The sequence below is a fragment of the Periophthalmus magnuspinnatus genome, chromosome 14 (assembly GCF_009829125.3).
Source record: "Periophthalmus magnuspinnatus isolate fPerMag1 chromosome 14, fPerMag1.2.pri, whole genome shotgun sequence".
NCBI lineage: Eukaryota > Metazoa > Chordata > Actinopteri > Gobiiformes > Gobiidae > Periophthalmus > Periophthalmus magnuspinnatus.
Genome location: NC_047139.1, coordinates 19,983,620 through 20,007,913, shown reverse-complemented (window position 1 = coordinate 20,007,913; position 24,294 = coordinate 19,983,620). Strand labels below are relative to the sequence as shown.

At 40.0% G+C, this 24,294-nt stretch overlaps 1 protein-coding gene across 1 annotated transcript; it reads left to right on the top strand.

Annotated features, from left to right (window-relative positions):
* Window positions 1-668: 668 nt before the first annotated feature.
* On the top strand, window positions 669-4,774 carry LOC117381410 (heat shock cognate 70 kDa protein). The gene is made up of 9 exons (XM_033978376.2): window positions 669-748; window positions 1,623-1,832; window positions 2,023-2,228; window positions 2,301-2,453; window positions 2,526-3,081; window positions 3,150-3,352; window positions 3,545-3,743; window positions 4,246-4,478; window positions 4,547-4,774. Exons 2-9 carry the CDS (start codon window positions 1,628-1,630, stop codon window positions 4,742-4,744), a joined length of 1,953 nt encoding a protein of 650 aa, XP_033834267.1. The 5' UTR covers window positions 669-748; window positions 1,623-1,627; the 3' UTR covers window positions 4,745-4,774.
* The last annotated feature ends 19,520 nt before the right edge of the window (window positions 4,775-24,294 follow it).

Sequence of the window (24,294 nt, the reverse complement as noted above, 5' to 3'; positions counted from 1 at the left end):
CATAAAGGACAACACTCACCCTAACACCCTGGAATCTAGAATACACACTCCTAAGGTGTGCTGACCAGCTCCTTCTCACTGTGCCCAAAGCTTGGCTCAAGACCAGAGGTGCCAGAGCTTTCTGTGGCAGCTCCCAGACAATGGAACAGCGCCCTCTGCCTGAAAACCCACTTCTACTTCCTGGCATTATATGTTTAATCTTGGTCAGTTGAAGTTGTAAATGTGCTAGAAAAAAACTTTAACTTAAATTGAAAAAAAAAAACTCTTCAAAATACATAGACATCATTATGGGTTTGCCAGGCAACCAGGAGCCTACACCCCAGTCTATACTTCCTAGCAAGGAAAATCTAATCATGTACGAAATCCTCACGTTTTTATAACTATTGTGGAATTAAGTGGCATACCCTTTAATTAAATGAGACGAGGGGCCTAAATATCTAAATATCAGTGCAGGGACCTTAGCTGCTTCCAGTAAACTCAAACACGTGATTAGCGATTATGAAATTTCACAATCAAACCATCAAGCAGGAAGTGTCTCTTGGCTCTTGACGTCATCAATGAACAGCGTCGCTATTGGTCCGTGGAGCTGAAAGAATCAACCGATCTGGATTCTGATTGGCCGCTGTGCCGGTTATAAATACAACGTACATCACGCGCCCAACCTCCCTTTTCCCTTCTCCAACCGGCAAGGACACAACATCGTCCCCTGATTCAGCATCAGTTTCATCTTCTGTAACACGACTATTTGGTGAGTCTTTGGCGAATGTTATCCTCGTGTTACAATACATTTTTATCCGTGAGTTGTTTTGGATACCTTAGTTAAACTCGATTCATGATCTAGCCACTTCCTTTCCTTTAAATCTACGGTTCTTGTTGAGGTTTTAACATCCATTGTAGCTATTTGTGATGTGTCAAAGGTATTCTGCTGTGAGCTCGCCCGTAGGAATGCTTGGCCGCAGTACATGTGGTCCGTTAGCTAACAGCAGGTTGGGGGAGGGGTGTGCTGAAACGCTGCGGAATGTTCTGGAACAATCAGCCGCAGCTGCGCATTGGAGCTGCGCACAGATTGTTCACTTCCTCGTGGCTCTTTGTAGTCGGATGGCTTTAGAAATCCAGACTCAAACCCCCCCTTCAGGATGGCATTTTCTTTGATTTCACTGTTAATAATCTGTATTGGTGGTTTTTGGTTGTTGCCTTTTTGTAATTGTCTTTTTAAACCTTTTATAATGTGTCCTTGAGTATCATGAAAGGCACTGTTGAATAAATTATTACTATTCAATATTACATGTTAGTTGGAAGCTTTCTTAGGTTTATTACGTGGAAGTTCTCTTTAATCATTTAAACCAGCAGTTGGCACTAAGATTTTTTTTATATTTGTCAACGTTTTGATAGATGAACAATCAGGATCAGGCCATATGAGGCACTTGATGGTCAAAAACTATTCTAAGAAGGATCAGTTTATGATGAACTAAAGATCAATAAAGCCTATATACATCGCTTTCGATTAAAAAGGCTTGGTGGAACACATATAAAATCTAATTTTATTAGGTCATCTCTGAATCAATGAGATGATGGAATGCAACATGTGAGCAGTGGTTTAAAGTTTTTTGTTTTCCCTTTAGTAATAATGTCTAAGGGACCAGCAGTCGGCATTGACCTGGGGACCACCTACTCCTGTGTGGGGGTCTTCCAGCATGGCAAAGTGGAGATCATCGCCAACGACCAAGGCAACAGGACCACACCCAGCTATGTGGCCTTCACAGACACAGAGAGGCTGATCGGAGACGCAGCCAAGAATCAGGTTGCCATGAACCCCACAAACACCGTCTTTGGTAAGCAACTCTATTGAGTCCTTTGACCCCGTTTAATCACTGTGATGAAGTGTATACCGCCATTCGTAGTTTCCACCAGAGGTTTATCGACCAAAGATGGTTTAATTCTTCCTTGGATGTCTGAGTGATCTTTTTTATGAATGTAAAATGTGTATATTATGATTTGTATTAAGTAAATACTGTTTTGCAGATGCCAAACGTCTCATTGGCCGAAGATTTGATGATGGCGTAGTACAGTCCGACATGAAACACTGGCCATTTAATGTCATAAACGACAACACTCGTCCTAAAGTTCAGGTGGAGTACAAAGGAGAATCAAAATCCTTCTACCCAGAGGAGATCTCTTCCATGGTGCTGACAAAGATGAAGGAGATTGCTGAAGCCTACCTCGGAAAAGTAAGTTGTGAAACTTGAGTCATTTTTCTTGGGAGGTGTATGAGACTGACAAATGTTGTCTTCCCTTTTCAGAATGTCTCTAATGCTGTAATCACTGTACCTGCCTACTTCAACGACTCCCAGCGCCAGGCTACAAAGGATGCTGGCACCATCTCTGGCCTTAATGTCCTTCGTATCATTAATGAGCCCACTGCTGCAGCTATTGCCTATGGTCTGGACAAGAAGGTACATTTTTGTGCAAATATAATGCAGTTTTGTGTAGTGTATTTTGAAATGCTAATTATAAATGTGCATTAGGTGGGTGCTGAGAGGAATGTGCTGATCTTTGACCTTGGCGGCGGCACTTTCGATGTGTCCATCTTGACCATTGAAGACGGCATCTTTGAGGTCAAATCCACAGCTGGTGACACTCACCTCGGAGGGGAAGACTTCGACAACCGCATGGTCAATCACTTCATCGCAGAGTTCAAGCGCAAGTACAAGAAGGACATCAGCGACAACAAGAGGGCAGTGCGACGTCTGCGTACGGCCTGCGAGAGGGCAAAGCGCACACTGTCTTCCAGCACCCAGGCCAGTATTGAGATCGACTCCCTGTACGAAGGAGTGGACTTCTACACCTCCATCACCAGGGCCCGCTTTGAGGAGCTCAACGCTGACCTCTTCAGGGGAACTCTGGAGCCAGTGGAGAAGTCCCTCCGAGATGCCAAGATGGACAAAGCTGCCATCCACGACATCGTGTTGGTCGGGGGCTCCACTCGTATCCCCAAAATCCAGAAACTGCTCCAGGACTTCTTCAACGGGAAGGAGCTCAACAAGAGCATCAACCCCGATGAAGCTGTGGCCTACGGAGCAGGTAAGTTAAAGGGGAAAAGATTCTGTGACTGAACTGGGAGTGTGCCAATGTGTAACGTTTGTTTGTAGCTGTCCAGGCCGCCATCCTCTGTGGGGACAAGTCTGAGAACGTGCAGGATCTGCTGCTTCTGGACGTCACCCCTCTGTCTCTGGGCATTGAGACCGCCGGAGGAGTCATGACCGTTCTGATCAAGCGTAACACCACCATTCCCACAAAGCAGACCCAGACCTTCACCACATACTCTGACAACCAGCCCGGAGTGCTCATCCAGGTAGGGCTCCTCACACGGCTCAGTGTGTGCTCTCGCTGTGATGACGTTTATTCCAGCCATTCGTAGTTTCCACCAGAGGTCGAAAGATCAAAGATGGCGCAGCCCTTCCTTGGATGTCTGAGCGTAAAGCTCTATGCTTATGAACAGAATACAGTGATTGTGAATTTCTCTAAAACTGTACTTCTCCAACAGGTTTATGAAGGTGAGCGTGCCATGACCAAGGACAACAACTTGCTGGGCAAGTTTGAGCTGACGGGTATCCCGCCCGCTCCTCGTGGTGTTCCTCAGATCGAGGTGACCTTTGACATCGACGCTAATGGCATCATGAACGTGTCTGCGGCAGACAAGAGCACCGGAAAGGAGAATAAAATCACCATCACAAACGACAAAGGTCAGTTTCTTTTTGGAAAGGTTTAATTAAAACATGTCAACAAACAAGTGTGCAAAGGTAAATTAAGTATGCTGTAACACATACATTGACCATAAAGATTTTCCCAACAAGTGAAATTGAGTTATGTTTACAAATGATCTGAAAATGTCCAGGAAGAGAAATTGATGTAGATGGAAGACTGTTTTGAGAGAGGTGAAAATGCAAATACACGCTCGTGCTTCAAGGAGGAAAAACCTGTCTTTTGTTTTGAGGTGGTGTCAGTTGTCAGCAAAACCTACATCAGTATTGACACTAAACAGGGAGCGGAGTTGCATATTTAATTGTAACTTGAATAACTTTTTGTATGCATACTTAAAAAATAACATTTTAAGTTATATTTATACTACCTCAGTTGCATCTGGCCCTTTTTTGAGGGCAATGATTTTGCTGATGTGGCACTTGGTGAAAATGAGTTTGACACCTCAGTTAAAACTTATGGGCAATATCTAATCTTTAAAACCAGGTCGTCTGAGCAAAGAGGACATTGAGCGCATGGTTCAGGAGGCTGAGAAATACAAGGCAGAAGATGACGTACAGCGCGACAAGGTGTCTGCAAAGAACGGACTGGAGTCATACGCCTTCAACATGAAATCCACTGTGGAGGACGAGAAACTGGCCGGCAAGATCAGTGACGAGGACAAACAGAAGATTCTGGACAAGTGCAACGAGGTCATCAGCTGGCTGGACAAAAACCAGGTAAAGACTGTCATGGTTTTATAATGTTTGCACTGTGGACTTTCTTGTAACATGGTTTATTCCAATAGACTGCCGAGAGGGATGAATATGAACATCAGCAGAAGGAACTGGAGAAGGTTTGCAACCCCATTATCACAAAGTTGTACCAGAGTGCTGGGGGGATGCCCGGTGGTATGCCTGAGGGCATGGCTGGAGGCTTCCCAGGAGCTGGTGGTGCTGCCCCCGGGGGTGGATCATCTGGACCAACCATTGAGGAGGTCGACTAAACATTCCAATGAAGCCACTACCTCCAATCTGCTTAAGGAATTGACCCTCTTAATGCACAAGATGAGCTTAAGAGTGTATTTTAAGGGTTCAGGGATCTTATTGCATTGTTCATGACTTATATTTGCACTTGGGTTGTATAGAACTTTTAGGTGAAATGACAAGTTACTGCTTTGGCAATAAAACTTTTAACCCTTAAACCTGTTCATGTGTTGTGGTGTTTCAACTTTCATGAAGATGAATAGCAGTGCTTATCCATTGGGAAGGTTTAAGGTACTACTAAAAGCCTGTATACTATAGTTTAAGAATCACTTTAGTGGAGGCCAGGACCTCTACCTAGAGTAGGTGCCAAATTTCTAAGAATGCAGACAAAAAGGAATAGTTTAACACTTGTATATGCTAATCTCTATAGAGAAGATCTTATTTGATGGGGATTTAAGCTCAGCGCATCTTTGTGGTGATAGTGTTTTAAGTAGAAATTTGAGGCCTGCACACTTGTCCTAATGCTCATCTTGCTGAAGTGACTGATGCATGGATTTCAGAATGAGAAAATAGTACAGTAGGTGTTATTGAACAATTTAAATATCTTGAGTCTATTTTGCATATATCTGAATGTTGAAACCCATGTATCCACAAGTGACATGCAGAGAAGGATAGGAGCATATAACAGTACTATTAACTATTCATCCATACTTGGAAAAACTAATCATTTAAAGAGATTTTGTGTAACCTATACAAAATCTGGACAAAACACATTTGAAAGTTGACAGGTTTCATGGATTCTTAGAACACCGAATACAACAGTGCTATGGCGTGGTTGAATTTCGTATTTACGTCAGTTCTGCAGGAATTTCTGAGTGACCTTAAAATATTTATGTAAGTATGACAGTCTTTTAAGCTGATATCTTTTACTGTAATGTGTTGAATTAACGGGTTACCAAACATTTTTTCAAACCGTGATGTACAAGTTTCCGTGGCGCACCCAAACGCATCAGTGCGTTCTTGGTTTCTATGGTTACATCGTTGCAGACAGGTAGGTTTAACATCGTCCCTTTTTCTGTGGTAATTTTTCTGCGAATATAAATCTTATTTTTGACAAGTAGCTGTAAAGGCGCTAGTATTTAACACGTGACAACTATTCCCGGAGCTTCTTTGTGTGGCCTACAGTTTGGGAAATTTTCACCGAATGTTTACGATGCTGTGAATTACTTGGCTAGCTAATTTTGGTCCATCAAAATGTGCTGTTTTTCAGTCCTTGTGTCCTAATAACTTTGGCAGACTAATACGTTGTAGGTAAAAATAATAAATAACAGGGGGAAAGTAATGTGGCTAAACCAATAATCATTTTACATGTGGCCAGGCTTGACGGTGAAACGGGGATTCTCTACGCGTAAATGAGTGCGTTTGGCAGGTTACACTACCGGTAGTCATTTCACTAAAACGTATGTATTACATTTAACATGTTGCAAAAGACATATTTTGAAAATTTTGGTGATTGTAGTAGATTGTCTAAGATTGTAATGTTACTTGGTTGGGCAGGGGCAGCACATGTGACGTAGAGATAATTCCAAAACTGTTACCTAGCAACCATAATGTAAACAGGCCAAGACTCATCTAATTTACATAATAGTTATGATTTGGCAAATACAAACATCTGATAACATATTGTTTGTTTTAAGTCAATGTGTAAACCTTAATTGTGTTTAAATTATCCTTGCACTTTTAGTTGGAATGTTTTGTATTGATGACATAGAAGGAGGGATTCCTTTTTGAACTCAGCACTTCCTGTCATCTACTTCCTGACTAACTAAAAGAAATAAATAACTACCCCATAAATTATCACACAAAGTAATAAAATTAAAGTTAATAATCAGGAAACCTGACAACCTTTAATATACAATTTTACCTTTAGTGTTAATGTTGTTTAGACGGGCCAAAACATTGAACACTTTTACCGAAGACAATGCTCACTGTTCTCTCAGTGTTGGTCCTTTGTCAAAACAGAGTCAGTCTGAGTAGTAAAACCGTTTTCATAAGTGACTTGTGACTGTTCTGCTTATGTTTTCTGTATTTTCAGTTACCTGTTACCAGATGTGGGAAAAGGCTGATACAGCCTTGTGCCAACATGGATAAAAGGCACAAGAACATCCATCAGTGTTTGACAAAACAACTTTATCAACAGTCCTCTGCAGACCACAGTTTGGACATGGGTTCTGCAGAGTCAGACACAGAAAGCCTGGCCCAGGAAAGGGCATATCAACAGCAGCTCCAGTTGAATATAAACAACAACTCTCAACAACAGGAAACTGTGTATTTCAACAAGAACATCAACGCCTCACACGAGACAAATGACGGTTCAAGTGATGATGATGACAAAGATCTGGGGGTCTTTGACAGCTTAGAAATGTCCAATTCCCAACCTGTCAGAAAGAACCCAACAGTCGCACAGGGTAAAGATGTGGAGTATCAAAGAAATGAGAAAAACATAAGGAGGTAGGCTGTTATTCTTTATAGTCATTTTCACACTGAAGTTTTTCTAAAGTGAATGTATGCAACATCACTTAATCAGCATCAAAGATCACTCATTTTACTGTCCAGCAGATGGCAGTACCAGACTATATAACTCCAACTGTTCTTGTCAACAAGTGGCAAAGCCCAGGGCTTCATTAATATCATTTATAAATGATCAGACCTATTGATCAGAATGCAAGCGAAAATGATGTTTCTGTGAAACCACATAATTCATCATCAGTCCTACACTTATTCCTTAGTCCTTATTGAAACATGATTCAATCGTGGCAGTTAACACACTGATATAAAGGAGGCAGTAGTAATGATTTAAGTGAGAAATAACCAGTGATAACAGCAGCTTAAAGTAAATATAATGCAATAGTATATATTTAGAATCGTGCCTAAAATCTCTACTGTCTGTTTTTTATAAAGTTGATTCTGTGTGTACTTTCTGTTGTAAAATGAAATATCCAAAATTCATTTAGCAGGTAAACAAACACCACTGCCCAACAAAAGAATAGACTTTAAAGCAGCTTTTGTCAGTCATTTCATGACATACATGAAAAGAAGCCCCATTGTAATGTTTAAATTCACCTTCTTCAGAATGTCAGCTTTTATGGAAGGGAAATTAGATTTTTGTTTTGGCTCAGGTAAATCACAATAAGTGTCCCTTGTGAAGGCTCTTTTCAGGAGGCAAAGGTGTCTATGGCGCCGACTCTGGCACATCTGTTTATTTGCACCCTTTTAGCTGTTTCCTCTCGCCTTCCTTCAAACACTATGTGATAGTCATTTCTCTACAAAATAGAAAGAGGGCATTTTCCATTTTCCTGTCATTAACCCAAGTGAATTGATGCCCACCAAGTGTGGGTCTGCTTCTAAAGTACATTGTTTCATGGGAAAATGTCCATGACATATCCTGACAAAAGGCTCTATTTCATAAAGCCAGACAGTGGACACAGTCCTATTCCCATCGTCATGTTCTCATAGTCCTCTCCACTGCCTCCTCAAAGCGGGTAAGCCCTTTCACACAATGCCTGTCATTGCATAGTTTACAAACCCATTGGGCATTCTTCATTCAAGTGAAAGATTCCTATTTAGGATGCTCCATTCATCCTTTGCTCCGTTATAATACTTCACAGCTATCCACTGTGAAATATTATAACGGATGTTTGAGCAAAGACCGCATGAGTATTTCTCATATCTTCATTCACTGGCACAATATGACACTATTTCTCTCTCCTTTGTATTTGTATGTCGGGCGAGAAATAAAGGGCTGTCTTGTATTGGCAGTGCCCAGCTGCATGTAGCCTGTAATGCATTCTACAACTTGTTTGAATGTAAGTCATTAGTGAGGCATCCCTTACCCTATTGGCCTCATAAGAAGTGAAGGGCCCTACACCTAGGCAACCCTCCCCCAACACACAACATGAGCGTCCGTAGAATTAGGCTCCCCTCGTCCTCCTGTGTAAGCACAACAAAGAGGCTCTCTGCTATTTATTTAATGAGATCTTTTCATCACCATCAGAAAGAGCATTTTAGCCTGCAATTTTGGGGCCATTTCATAAGCTGAAAATTGCCGTTTGTGAACCATTCCCCCGCTAGTAGCTCTCAAACACACTCTCATTAGAGAGCTCGGAGGTGAAAATACCACAATTATGTGCAACTACAGCCTCATAATCCCTCTCATCTGTTTCAATTTGAAAAGTCTGTGATACAGACCGATGGCTTTTGTTTAAAGGCCCCATCACTGTAATCATGTTCTCATGGCTCTTGCTCCGCTGACCCTTGCACATGAGGACAATGTGTCAAGATGTGTTTGCAGTTTCCTTTAGAAATGGAAATCTCATTAATGACGATGTTTACCACCAATTAAATGTCATTTGACTAATTATGTAATTATAGCTGTGTGTGTATTTGGATTTGATATCTCCCATTTGTCTTGATTCAGTTAAATGGTAAACACTGAGTTGAATGGCATAATTGCTGTTGTCTGTTTTTTCATTGAAGCCAGGTGTTCCTAGATGATGCCTATTCACACCTGCACTATGGAGCCAGCCCAGAGGTGAGCTCCGGAGCAGTGGGATGGTCCCGCGAGGGTCCCTTCATCTCTGTGGATGGTTCCTTTGTCGCCACAGAAGACATACTTTCCACAAACAGAAATGGACTAAAAAAAGATGGCTATATGTTGGTGACCGACACATGTCAGCCCCTGATGACTCCCCAAAACCTCCACCTCAATCAGCCATATCTTCTGCATCCACAAGGCGGATGGAATGATGCAGTCTCTACACCTCCACCTGCTCAGCACTCCAATGTACAGCTAAGAATATATGAGGAAAACTATAACTATAACACTGAAAATAAAAGTGCCCCTTCAGAACTGACAGAAGAGCATGTCAGAAACAATCAAAACCACACAGAAATAAATACTGGACAGATGGACAAAAGCACAAAAACACAAAAAACACAGAAGAAGAATATAGTGGAGCAGAACAAACTGACCTTTGGATGTAACACGAAGTATGGGTCCTATGCACAAGCACATGCACTTAGAGGTCCCCAGAATGGAGTAAAGGTATGTATTATCTACAACAGTGTTTCTCAAATGCTTCTCTGGGTGACACATATCTTCCTCTACGCTTCAAATATGTGTTTAATTACAACTGTAATGCATATTTGTCTCCTCCTTTGGGATAGTCCTGGTTTAGATCTGGTGGCACTTGGCCAAATATTCCTATTCCAGATGGTATTTGGTGTGAAAGGTTTGAGAACCACTGAACCACTGATCTTTGTGGAAAGGGGCATACACCTCTGCTACAGGCTCCATTGTGACGCACCTTAAGTCACTCACCTCCACCGATCCAGAATATTAAAAAACGGCAACCATTACTGAAACAAGTGGAATATTTCCCAAAATGTTTATATTTAAATAACATCGCTGAAGATGTTAATGCTCAGACTATGCCAAACACAGAAGTAACCCACAACCAGCAAACTACATCTGTATAAATCTGTCTACACCTTTATATATGCTCTTTTAAATATCTGCCTTATGTTTGTGTTATGTAAGTAAGTGCTAAATGAGCCTAAACCGCCTGCTGACAAACACCATGCACATTGGTTTGACTGCTTTTAATTAGTTTGGGGATAACTGAACAATCTTTGAAATGTGCTTCACAAAATTTCATAACCTTAAATGCACAGCAAACTAGAACAGATACAAATTGTATTTTTACCCATTTCCACCCATATCAAACATAAAACATAAAATAATACAAAATTGCTTGGGATATGTCAGTGTAGGAGCCTGCAGCAGAGGGGGCAGTGATGGGAAGAATACTTTAAAAATGTATTTAGTTACAGAAAACTCATTACATATTTTTAAAGTATTTCAATACATGGTCCAATCGGAGTACTGCACTCTGAATACTTAGAATACTTTGACATTGAGTTGCATTTAAATTATAGAGTAAAAACATAAATTAAAGCCGCTTTATGTTTGATTCACTGTTGTATTTACATTTCCTTTATCTCTAATTTAAGAAGGAAAATCTCACATATACTTCACCACAGGAGCTGTGCTTTATGTTTCTCACTGATTTTGTGCAGTTTGAAGCCAAAACTGTGTGATTAAGTACTGCAATGTGTTCCTTTATATTTAGAAAAGTGACTGTATTCTGAATACCACCAACTGAAATGACTGTACCTGAATACAACTGTAAAATGTGTATACTGAATATATATTTTCAGTACATGTATTCAGCTACTTCCCAACACTGGAGGTGGATGAGGTTTGCAGTACTGTAGTATTGAGTTGTTGTAGTAGTAGTATTACTGTAGTACTGAATAGTTGTTGATGTTGTAGTAATATTACTCTAGTTCTGAATTGTTGTTGTAGTAATAGTAGTAGTAGTAGTAGTAGTAGTAGTACTGAGTTCATCTACATGCTGCCTCGATGTGTTACCCACTAAATTTCTAAAGGCTGTGCTCAACAGTTTGCTATCACCACTCACTCACATAATTAACATGTCACATTCCCAAGAGCTTTGAAAACTGTGGTTATCAAGCCTCTCCTAAAGAAGAGCAGTCTTGATGCCACGATATTCAACAATTACCGAGCAATCTCAAATCTGCTGTTTTTGGGCAAACTCCTCGAAAAAGTACCAACAGCTTATAAACTTTCTCCTTTGAAGTTTTCCAGTTAGGTTTTAGACCCAACCACAGCACTGAGACTGACACAGGCAAAGTCTCAGTCTTGATCCTGTTAGATCTGAGAGCTGCCTTTGACACTGTCGATCATGGGATCCTCTTACAGAGACTAGAGGACTTGGTTTGAATCTCTAGTACTACACTAAACCGGATTAAGACCCACCTAGAAAACAGGGAGAACTTTGTTGAAATTGGAAAATGTGTCTCAGATTAAATATCCCTGACCCGTGGGGTGCCTGAGAGCTCAATCCTGGGATCCCTCTTGTTCAACCTCTACTTGCTGCTGTTCGGCCAGTTAATACGCAGCAATAATGTGTCCAACCACAACTATGCAGATGACACTCAGATCTATGTCTCACTGCAGCAGGTGAATATGGACCAGTGGATTCACTCTGCCACTGCATCCAACAGATCAGTGTGTGGATGCAAAACAACTTTCTCCAGCTAAACTCAGACAAGACTGAAGTCATGATCTTTGGTCCACAGAAACAGAGAGAAAGTGTCAGCAGTCACTTCCAGTCTCTCTCTCTAAAACCTTCAAATCAGGCTAGAAATCTAGGGGTAATGATGGACTCAGACTTGAACTTTAACAGCCACATCAAATCAATAACATCTGCAGATTTTTACCGTCTAAAAACACTGCAAAAAGCAAAGGTATACCCTCTAAACCAGACTTGGAGAGACTTATCCATGCATTTGCCTCCAGTAGGTTAGACTACTGTACCGGCCTGCTCAGTGGCCGTTACCTTGCCTTGTCTTGCCTAGTACTGTAGTATTGAGTTGTTGTAGTAGTGATATTACTGTAGTATTGAGTTGTTGTTGTTGTTGTTGTTGTAGTAGTAGTATTACTGTAGTTCTGAATTGTAGTACTAGTAGTAGTACTGTAGTATTGAGTAGTAGTAGTATTACTGTAGTATTCAGTTGTTGTAGTAGTAGTATTAGTGTAGTATTGAGTTGTTGTTGTAGTATTACTGTAGTGTTGAGTTGTTATAGTAGTATTACTGTAGTATTGAGTTATTGTAGTGGTAGTATTAATGTAGTATTGAGTTGTTGTTGTTTTTTTTTGTAGTATTAGTGTAGTACTGTGTTGTTGTTGTAGTAGTATTAGTGTAGTACTGAGTTGTTGCAGTGACAGAAGCAGACAGCAGGAGCTGCTCTAGCATTAGTAATGGCTGGTGACATGCCGTTTGTGTCCAGTAATTCTGACATATTTGAAGTATCTTTGAAAATATCTGATGAATATTTTGTATTCTGCTGAAAGCGGCTCCAGAACACTGTGTAAGTGTATTTTTAACAGTAAAATGTTTGACAGTTGTCAATGCAAAGACATGATTTGAGAACAGAACCAGTGTAATATCAAAGTATAATGCAGATCTGTGTGATTGTTTCACATTATACCGTGCAGCTGTCCCACAATGACATCCTCAGTATACACATCGAATCACACAATATTTAGTCCTTTGTCTCATTATTTGAGCTGAGCAGGTTCTGATGTGTGTCTGTGGTTTACTGCCATCATCATAGCCACAAGAGGAATACTCACTGATGTGTCTTCTGACCAAAGCTGGAAATTTAATTTGGCTGAGGAGGCTAGCTGTTTCCATGTGTTTGTCCTCCACGTCTGAAAAGGACCATGTCTGGCTATGCACGCCTTATTATGAGCTGATGTGTACAACAAGAACATCAGAGAAGCATGCTTACCAAAGGCTCTCAGATACCCTGCACCTGGCACAGTGGTATAATTGGTTGTGAAGGTCCCCAGTCCCCATTTGTCAGCCCACCAGACTGTTGGCTGTCTGTAATACCCCCGAGCTTGTGCACCCATCTGAGCCCCACGCTGCCTCCTCTCCTATCACTGCCATTTACATAGTCAAGAGCTGTTATCTTTGTGCCACGGTAAACAGAGCCAGAGCCAGTTTCCTCTCGTGTTTTGTCATTTTGCGTCTGAAACTGCTTATTAGTTTTCTATTGCCTTGTGTCCTCAAAGGCGTGTCTCTGTAATGGGACAGAGGGAATGGAAAAGGGGCACAAATCTGCAACGTGTAGACCTGTCAGGATAACACATTTTAAAGCACAGTATATCGCTACAAGAAATATAGCTATAAATGATAATACTGAAGCTACTTTATGCCACTAATCCCAGTAAACCATTTTTAACTCAACTTTTTCATTAAAAGACGTGGGCTGCAGTAAAATAAACAGTAGAATGTACCAATAATTAGCCATAAAAGAGACTTATTCACCCATCCATAGCTTAAATCTTATCATATTACAACAAAAATACCCCAAATCTCTGTATTTTGCAAAGAAAAAGTATGTGATAAATATTGAGGCCCTTATAGACTAAAACAAGCTAAAAATGGTTAAACAAATTATACTTTCAGCTTGTAATATCGTCATAAACATATACGTCATAAACAGAAGCAAATGAGACATTTGTTCTCCGTGTTCCATTATACTAGTCTCAGTATAAAAACTCTCTAATTCAAATAAATCATTGTAAACAATATTGTATAAAACTGAATTTAAACTAAATTAATAGAGGAGACTATGACCATGGGGATGCCATAGTCACATTTTCAATCGCAAAGTCAAAAAATTGGCTGAGCAAAAAATTGGTAAAACAAATGATACTTTATGCTTGTAGAGTTATCATCACACTGATTACAGTAATCTGTAATCAGTGTTTGTTCAGTAGAGGCAATAAGTGACATTATTATTATTATTATTATTATTATTATTATTAATTATTTATTTTTTTTCCTTTCATGGACAAGTAAATGAAACATTATCCTAGACCAACGCTAGAAATAAACAAATTATCATCATAGTCTTAGTATAAACCTGTGGGAAACACTGGTGGGAAGAACAGGAGGAAGTGTCTGGGGTGCGGGAAGTCTGCTGTCCCCTCGGACAGAGGAAGAAAATTAATAGATGGAAACAATGATATTTACGTGACCTACCTATTCGTATATAGTGTCATATTTACTCAAAGTTTGTATATTTCTACTTGAATATAAAATCAGTTTTATTTGACTAATTTTGCATGACCTATAAAACTTACAGGTACATACATGTTTAATTAACATGAAGGCCAGGCTGGATAAACTCAAATCCGAGTTAATATAACCCTCACAATCAGGATGCCTTCTGTCAGTCGTTGTGCTTTGCCTCCGGCTTTGCCTCCTGATCCATTTCGTTTCCAAAGATCTGCGTCTTCAATGCAGAAATGGGAGCTTTTTCCTCAATCAGCGCGGCTCCAGACAATCAAGTTGTTAGAGCCTTTTACCCTAATCTGGGTCTTTTGAAGAGAGTGACCCAGGGAAGGCGACTTGTGATAATTAGACTTGTTATTAAATGTACACAATTTCTTAATGCAGCAAATGTTTAGCTGGGCCAAGTGGCAGAGCGGCGGTCGCGATGATTGGCTTGGTCTTCCTTTGATAAAGACAGAAGTAGTAGATCAATCTTGCGCTATTGCACTCAGCCCCTCCGAGTCCCTGCTCCTCTCACAGGCCCTCACTTCAAAGCCAGGGGGAACATAATGTACAATCTTTTAATAGCTTTAGACCAAAGCTTCTGGGGAGCTCTCTACCACTGTATACCGGGCCTCAGTCAAAACACCTAATCAAGATTACCTGGGCCGGCCACAATAGCAGCTAAATGCAATTCAAGAATCCGCAGCCCCTTTGAAGTCTTCATTGGGAAAAGCAGATGTTTCTCGGTACAGGAGGTAATACAGCCGGCCACTATTGCCAGACTTTGTTGTGATAGTCGCTGAGAAGCAATTACGGGCCCCCAATTTGCCCGAGAAGATATTACACTGCTTATCATGCTTCAAATGCAATATCAGGCTTGATCATTTGCTCCAACTGATTGGGATTTTTATAATGGGTGATAAAAGGTGGTGGTGTGGGCCAATGGGTGGAGGTGAAAGGCTCATCACATACTACACTCTGACACTGGCTCTTGTGTCTCATTGTTGTTAAACCAACACAGCCTTAGACAATTATCCGAGCGCTATTGATCTTATTCCGTCCCGCCCACTTTTGGTGTAAATGAGACTAAACCGTGCTTTCTTTGTGGTGGCGCTTCCGGAAATCCATTCATTTCAACTGAAAATTTGCGAAAAGTTTTGGAGCTAAAGTCTGATATAAATAGGGGGATTTGTGTAAAACAAGTGAACTCTGCACTGATTCTCTGGAGGCTTTAAAATGACTGTCCCTATAGAACTTATTTGCTATCAAGATCAGCAGCCCCATGCAAAATAATACAACCCCAAGGACTATGGCGCTCCGGAATAAGGTGAATAGGGTCAAAAAGACATCTCAGGAACACGTCCAGAATCCTGAGACTAAAGCGTGTGTATATCCTCCTATTATAAACCTATTTATTGATAGATTCGTAACAATTGGCTCCATGCTCCTGACCTTCACCCATACATGCTCTCTGTATTAGTGGCATTCAGTGAAAAGTCTCCATTCTGTCGATATCATTGATCCACTCAGATGGTCCTCCTCCACAGAAGGGGGTCTTGAAGTTGACTAAATGTTTTTCATTAGAGCATTAACACAATGTATTTCATTGCTGGAAACTGGTGCATTAGAAACCACTGGAGCTGCAGCCGAGATGTGAAGAACATTGAAATATGTTGTGTAGAAAAAGAACAAGTTATTTTATATGGCTGAAAGATTAATCGCAATCGAAATCGCAATTATCGATTAGCAGTTAGCAATTACAATTAACAAATAACAAAGGCTGCAATATTTACCAGATTTTTTGCCACAAATAACAAAATATTCTGTCTTATTCTTTATAAAATTGCTAACCCTATAGTTTAGATCTGTACAAACATGTTATGAAATGTCCCTGTGTGTCTGATGCCCTCGCTGTGTGTCAGATGCCCTCCCTCTCTATCTATGCTCTCTATCTTCTGCACAAAAACTGCTCACCCTGTAGTTTAGATTTGTAGAAACGTGTTTTGAAGTGTGATAGTTGTCAGCTCATATTTCAGTCTTTTTGTCCATCCGTCTGGACAAGTTTAAATGTGAACTTTGAACAGAATTGTAATTATTAAAACATAAATCGCAAATTTCATCGCAAACAAAATACTTGCCAGAAAAATCACAATTACATATTTTTCCCAAATCGTTCAGCCCTATTATTTTATTACTACATGTGGAGGTTGCTTTTGTAATTTGTGTGTGTTTCATTATTATTTTTTTAATTTACGTTTCTATTTTTACAGGCACAGCATGGCCCCAAAGCGACCTCCGGCTCAGACATTCAAAACAAGATTGAGCTGCCAAAAACACAGCAGGTAAAGGTAAGTTCCCGAATCAATACGTTTCAATCAAAAGCTGGAGTTTTTATTAAAGACCTGTTAATTCTCTCAAAGTGTAGCAGCGATGGGTGGGATAACAGACAAAAACATGAGGTAAAGGCATTATTGTCTAAAGCACTTGAGCAGCCGCTGTAACGCTTGTACACAGAGCCGTGAGATCCCCCCTGTGGAATGGGCCAAGTGTGTGCGCTCTAAATCAGCCGGCTTCATGCACACTCGCGCCGCTCCACAGATCTAATTTGGTTCGAAGATGCAGAGGAGAGGACCAGATCCACCTCATCCAGGGAAAGATTTAGGCTTCACTACAGTTCAGTTTTGTGTCTCTGTGAACTCGGATTTAGATTTGACAGCAACTAGAGTAATGAAATACTAATGAAATTTACACACTCGTTAAACGCAGTATGTGCTACCAATATAATTTGTTTAAAGGGCCCATATTTTGTTATTTTCTGATCTATGTTATAATGTTGTGTTGAGTTGTGCTTTGTTTAATTCACACATGTTTAACACACAAACCCTGCAAATTTAGGCTTTTCTCTCAAACAGAAAAACACTCTGTTCCACCTTGTGATGTCATGTGGTAATGTAGGAAGTGCTCCATTGTGTTTTTAAACTCCATACACCTTCACTAGAATCATTTGGATGATTTCAGACCTGGAATTGTCTATCTCTACTGAACTAAAGGTAAAAGGTAGCTGTTAACTTGAAAATTACTACATGACATGATAAGATGGAACAGAGCATTTTGAGTTTTGAGTTGTAGACAGACTAATAATAAAGGGTCACTCAAACCAAGTGTGCTTTTGATGAGGTAACAGCATTATATTATGGCTTAAAGCTTATAGGAGTCAATTTTGTCTAATATAGGATATTTAATTGGTTTGATAAGTTATGTAGAATAGTGTTAACACTTTAAATAACTTCACCTTAATTAGCCGCAATGAGCAAAGACTTAATTTAATGAAAAAATAGTTTATTAAGAATGATTCAGGCTTAGTAAATACTTAACTCCAAACTCTTACACTCACCCATTACTCAAGCAGTTACTAAGCCTGAATCATTCTTCATAAACTGTTTGTTCATTAAGAATTAAGTCTTTCCACAGTTCCACAGTATGGCATTAAACACATCTATTTCCATGGAGACAAGCAGGTGTCGCCACAAGTCATATCTGTGGAGCGGTGACCCTGCTCACAGTAAACATGCATGTTTTATGGTAGTTTTTAAATAAATGTTTATGCTTTATTAAGGCTAGTAAATGTATCATAATTATAAAGTGTTATGATGTGTGTGTGTAATCCCTCAGTCGTCCAGGTCTGATTCATAGTAAAAGAAAATCATAATAATCTCCCAGCAGCTGTAGGATAGAAATAAAATGATTTCTAAATTAATTTATGTTTGTGTTTGTGTGTGTGTCGCATAACATGTATAAATCTATTCCCACCTGTAAGGTAACAATTAGGGGTGGGGTTTTAAAATTTTTTAGCTGTCGCTGTGTTAGAGCTTTTGGATTTACCGCTTCTCAACAAATGAATGTCATGAGCATGTAATTCAATTTTTGACAAATCCAAATGTAAACTCCTGAAAATAAAATCTTAAGAGCTCAGTTTTGTATCCTGAGATCTTGTGGCATAAGATCCCAACACAATAATGGAAAGACTTAAATGTACATGTTGTTTGCAATGAGACATCACTTTAATTGTTATGTTAGAATCAGACTATAATCCTCCTAATTGTTTTCTAACCTCAGGTCAGTCCGAGAAAAAAAGAAACGAAAGCCGAGCGGAAAGAAGACTTAACTCCAGCTGGAGCACTGCAGCCTCTGGCCCCAGGGGTCAGAGCCGAGCAGGGAGACTGTCTGAGCTCCACTTTAACAAAAGCCGCTGTAAAAAGACTCAAAGCTCCAAGTTCATGTCAGCCTCTGTCTCCCACCATCCACCTCAACATTAACCTCAACACTACACCTCATCAGCCACTGTTAAGCACACAGCAAACACACCAGTCTATCATCAAACTGTCCTATCCACACGTCAGCCCTGAACTAAAGATCGCTCTGAGTCCAGATATTCAACAAACAAGGCACAGAAACCCCTCCATGGCCTATCAGGGAGGTCTTCATAGAGACCTAATACAATGGAACCTGGAGAACATCCCAGGACAATGGCAAAGGTAAAGCACCTACATGTCTGATGTTTTGATTATGTAAATAATGTATACAATCATATTATTGTCTTTGTTAGTGAACAAAACTCAACTCAGAACTTGCCCTGGCAGAATATAAATGTATCAAACTTATAAATAAAGCTTACACCTGTTCTTGTTGGCTTGCTTGATACAGTTGTTTGAGTTGCTGTGATGTGCCTTACATCTCCCAACCACCTGCCTAATGTCTCTGCCCTCTCTCTCCCCATTTTATGCTACAGCTCCTCTACTCCATAAAACTTTCAAAACACAAGAACACAAGTTATACACAGAATTTTGTTACAAAGAAAGAAAAAAAAAAGAGCACTTTTTAGACAGCTTTTCTTTCCCTTGAAACGCACAATGGCTTTAGTTAGGGGCGGGATGAGACGCAATTTCCACAAGTTGAAAAGAGACACTAGATTAGGTCCACAAACACAAAACAAGACATTAGCATTTAGCAAAACTTTTGCATTTTACAAGATTTTGACATAAATGATTATAAGTCAGTTGTGTGGTTCAGTTCATAATTTTAGCTTCACCATTTTTGACTAATTTTATTATTTGGCTGTCTTCTGTTTTAACTCCAGCTTCTCAAGAAATGTAACTGGCCAGCGTTTAACCCCTTTTTGGTCCAATCCAAATGTAAACACATGGAGAAAAACATCTCATAAGATCCTTTTCCTCATGAGATCTTGTCCCATTCCTACCTTTAATTAAAATTAACTCAATAAACTCCTGAAGTAAACAAATTGATGACTCGTTCTGTTCTGTGTGCCCCTTGTGGCTGATTTCAGACTGGCCGCATTAAAAGGACAGCTGCTCTTTGAGGAAGAATCCCAGAGTGAAGTCCAGACCGCACCAGCACTTTCAACTTCACCCTCCAGCACTTCCCAAAGCTCCAGCTCCTACAAAGTGCTGCCCCCTATAGGCCAGCCGGGACCAGAACAACCCAAGGAGTTAAGTCCCACACAGCCGGGCCAAAGACGAGTATCTGATGGCTACCTGGCACAGATGGAGAGAAAAAAGCTCTTGAAAACACAGCCTACATATAAGGTTGGTGGCTGTTTGTCCTCTTTACATTGCACATTTTAACCAGAATGCATTGTGTCACTCCAAAAACGCTTTCTCTAATCCTCATGAATTTTAAATTGTTGCGGCAAGGTTCAGCCAACACAATAGTCTTTGAACAATTTGTAGATGTTAGTTAGAAAAACACATTATGCAGTTTCACCACACAAAAGTGCCACATGGATTCCTGGCTTGAATAGCATAGCCCATTAATCCTTACATACAAGAGGTTACACAAATAAATGCCCTTTGAAGTCCCACATAATCCCCTGAGCTGTCTCTATACCGGCCTGCTTAATCCACAGGAGAGTTCTTGTGGGGCACAAAACATCAGCCTAATTGTCTAGCTCCACTAAGATACACTTAATTGGTATAAGATGATGAGGAGCTACATGGAGATGCGTTGGGAGATAAGGTGATTAGACTAGAGAAGGTGCAGAATGGTCTCACTAAAGATGGGTGTTTCCATTCATTTATTGTCCCGCTGTTGTTTCGTGCGTTCATCATCGGCTTGTTAGCGTCGACAGGTGGGTCTACAATGTGTATGTTGTACGGTACGGCTTTGAGGTTATGCCAACTTTCAGGACAAATGTGAAAAAGATCTGAAATTTCTGTTTGTTCATAATGTAGCAGTGATATTTTAGATTCAGTTTGGTGGTAGCTTTAAAGGTCAGTGTCTCAACATAAAGATGTGCTGGCTTTTAGTTTTCTACAATGGATATGTACTAGGGTTGTCAAAGTATGGGAAATCAGATATTAATCGATACTAAAACTATGATGTGATGATACAAATTGTGATCTCATTCCTGTGATCATATGTAATTTTGGTCAAATTGTCTTATCGTCATTCATTAAGTTTCTCTTGAAAGCTGTTTTATGCTCAGATGTAGACTTTTCCACCCAGACCTCCTATTGGTCAGCTCCAGGAATATCCCCAGTGAGTGACAGATGGATTTAATCAATAGGCTCTGTTCACTATGTCGCAAAGCTTATGCTGATGTTCATTAAATGTGTAAAACATAATATAAACAACCTATTAAAATTCAAATTAGTTAAAATAAAAACTACTCACTGTTTTTAAATGTAGAATACTTCAGTTTGTGGTGTTGTTTTCATATTTGTTATCCCTCAACGTTAACATTAGCATTAGCATTGAGACACAAATATGTCTCCTAAACACAGAAGTGTCCTCTGGGGAAGTATTCATTTTATTTGTGTAATGTTTAACATGTTGTCAGTGACATCCACCTGCAGCTCCCTGTCCACTGCCTGATCTTTAAATATTTATTCACTTTAGCGTGACTGTAAAAACTCTATAGAGATAAAATTGGACAGGAAGTAGTAACGCTAACAGTTATGTTACCGCTGTTGTGCACAGAGCCTCTTGCAGTGAAGTGTGAACTATCAGAAGAAGCGGATCACTTTAATGACCTCCTCAAGGAAATATACAGATATAAAGTGGGTCAGCCCCTTACTTGTCTTCATAAATATGTAGTTGACGGTTCCACAGTATGGCATTAAACATATATGTTTCCATAGAGCCAAGCAGGTGACGCCACTAGGCAAGTTACAAGTCAGATCTGCAGAGAGGTGCCCCTGCTCACGGTAAGAATACATATTTTTAGGGTATTTGTTGAATTAATACATGGACAGGGATTCAAACTGCCAACCTTCAGATAAGTGAACAAACACTCTACCAACTGATCTACTGTTGCCTATTTTAATACCATACTGTGGAACATTTGAGGCAAAGCAGTAACATTTCCATGGAGACAAGCAGGTTCCACCAGAAAAGTTACACAGTGAGTAAAGTTTGCGTGTTAATAATAAGCCAAATAGATAGTGCTGAGAAATAGGTCAAATGAATTCACATACACTACAGAAACATGAATTCGTTTGAGTTGAGCTTGTGTTGTGATCGTAGGTGGTGCCCTTTATGCCTTGCTCTGCTATTGAGAACTGAAGTGTAAAACGCTACAGTATATGGAAGCAGTGTCACCGCAGAGAGACTAATTGCTTGCATGTCTCTCTATGTAAGCCGCACTCGGATCGATTTAACAGAACAATGGCGGAAAACCGGAAGCCGCGATTATGTGCTTAGGTCTCTGTGCCCACTGGAGTCTTCACATGGTCCTCCTGTCGAGCCCACCAGGTCCCCACTCTCCCCCAACTCTCCCCTCGCTCTCCTCCCATCATGTCTGACCAGATTACAGAAGGCTTTGAACAGTGGGCTCACCGCACTGGCCTGGGAGCAGATAACTTGGAGGCTTGAAAAGAATAGATGTCCTGTGGTGTGTGTGACTGAGCACTAATTCGCAGCACATCTCAAATCCGTGTCTAAAACGCAGCCTGCGCTAAGTTACTTATTTTGAGTCTTGCTCGACTTTTATCCCGGGTAACAGCCTCCGAGCGTTTTGGGGAAAAAAAAAGTACAGTTTTTCTGACAAGCATTGCAATTAGATGCGATTAGATTAGCGATTTGTTATGTTTGAATCCAAGCGTTCTGTTCTAAGTTCATATTTTAAATGTGTGCAGACGAAATAGACTGACAAACTCATAAAAAAGTCACATATTTCAGAACATGTTTGTACAGATCAAAACTCTAGGGTTAGCCATTTTTATGAATAAGAGTAAGGGATTAAGGAAATTTTTTGTTTGTGGAAGAAATTATAATTCAAAAATGACAGCGTTTGTGATTTCCTGATTGCTTGTGCTTGTTTTTATAGTTACGTTATACATTCAGTCGTCTTTTTGTTAGTATTCACCTTATTCCAGAAGATGCCGTGGGTGCCGCTGTCGTCATTTGGGTTGTATTATTTTGAGGAGGTTGCTGATCTTGACAGTAAATACGCTCTATAGGGACTGTAGAGATGGTTTTAAGCCTCCAGAGACTCGAGGCAGTGTTGATTTGTTGGTCACAATAACTTTGAACATTTTACAGAAATCAACAATACTTTATATCAGATTTTAGCAGCAAAACTTTTCCCAAATCCTCCATTGAAAAGAATGGGATTCCCACTTAACCGGAAGTGCTATCATAAAAAATTTGTGGTTTTGATGCACTCATGGCAAAAGTGGGCATGGCTGAATAAGGTTGATAGAGCTCGGGATTGTGTCATTACATCTCAGGGGATTTTCAGTCGGCCCAATGTCAAACCAAGCATTCAAATGTATTCTGACACTACAGAGTAACAAATATAATTACAAGCAGCATATTTGGTTGTTCTATGGACATTTGACACTCCCAGCAGAGATTGTTTCGTCTATATTTTTTATGATCCGTTTAGTCTTAAAGGCATTTTAAACAGTTTGCAGTGGTCCAAAGTTATTCCTCACTTACCTAATTATTAACCATAATGAGTTTATAAGTGCTTTTCGCAATTCCCAGAGAGCAATTTTGCTGTGAAAGTAAAGCTATTAGCACGTCAACACACGCTTCCTGTTTCTCGGATGATAAAAGTGTTTTATTATTAGATGCAGACAGTACACAGTAGACTTATTTTGTTCTCAATAGCTTCTTATACAATATTGAGTACTGAGACGAAACATGGGGAAAAATCAGGTACAGGACTTAAAATCGTAATTTGTACAGTTAGTTCCAAAGCAGTAAGAGTAATATTTTTATCATTAACAAACAGGTACTCTAGTGCGTATTAAAGATGCAATTATTATTTTCTTTTTGTGAAATGTTCATGTCAAGAACTCTTTGTGAGGTCAGCCTGCTCTGTTCAAACCAGAAACATCCCAGAATGAGCGAGTGAAGAATGAGTATTACCTTACACAGAAGAACACTATATCTCCTAGCAAGAAAGACGAGTCTAATGCAGCCCTACCTCATACATATATATAGTTTTCGAGTTATTTTGTTCCACTGAATGTTCATAATGAACAGATAGTTTATTGAGTATGAGTCAGGCTTAGTAACAACTTAATTAATACCCTGACTCCCAAGGCCTAACCCATAACCTCTGACCCCTAACTCATGACCTGTAACTCCTTACCATAGACTGCAGCAGAAGTGGACTAAGTGACTGTGACATCGCCCACAGCGTTCAGCTCCAGTCAAATGAAACTCATTGAAGCTAGCAGTTACAGGGAAGAATTAGAAGAGTTGCATATCATAGCAACCAAAGAGCCAATCTGGAGCTAAGCTGTTGAAGTGATCTCAGGAGAAGAAGATGCCCGATTTGTCTATTGTTACTATTCATATCTTGATTTACAGACACAATAGTGAAA

What these genes read in the sequence shown, in the direction of transcription:
- LOC117381410 (XM_033978376.2), top strand. Translation starts at nt 1,628, where the DNA reads ATGTCTAAGGGACCAGCAGTCGGCATTGACCTGGGGACCACCTACTCC. An exon ending in CCTATGGTCTGGACAAGAAG is followed by an intron (nt 2,454 to 2,525) that starts GTACATTTTTGT and finishes AATGTGCATTAG; the next exon opens with GTGGGTGCTGAGAGGAATGT. An exon ending in AGCTGTGGCCTACGGAGCAG is followed by an intron (nt 3,082 to 3,149) that starts GTAAGTTAAAGG and finishes GTTTGTTTGTAG; the next exon opens with CTGTCCAGGCCGCCATCCTC.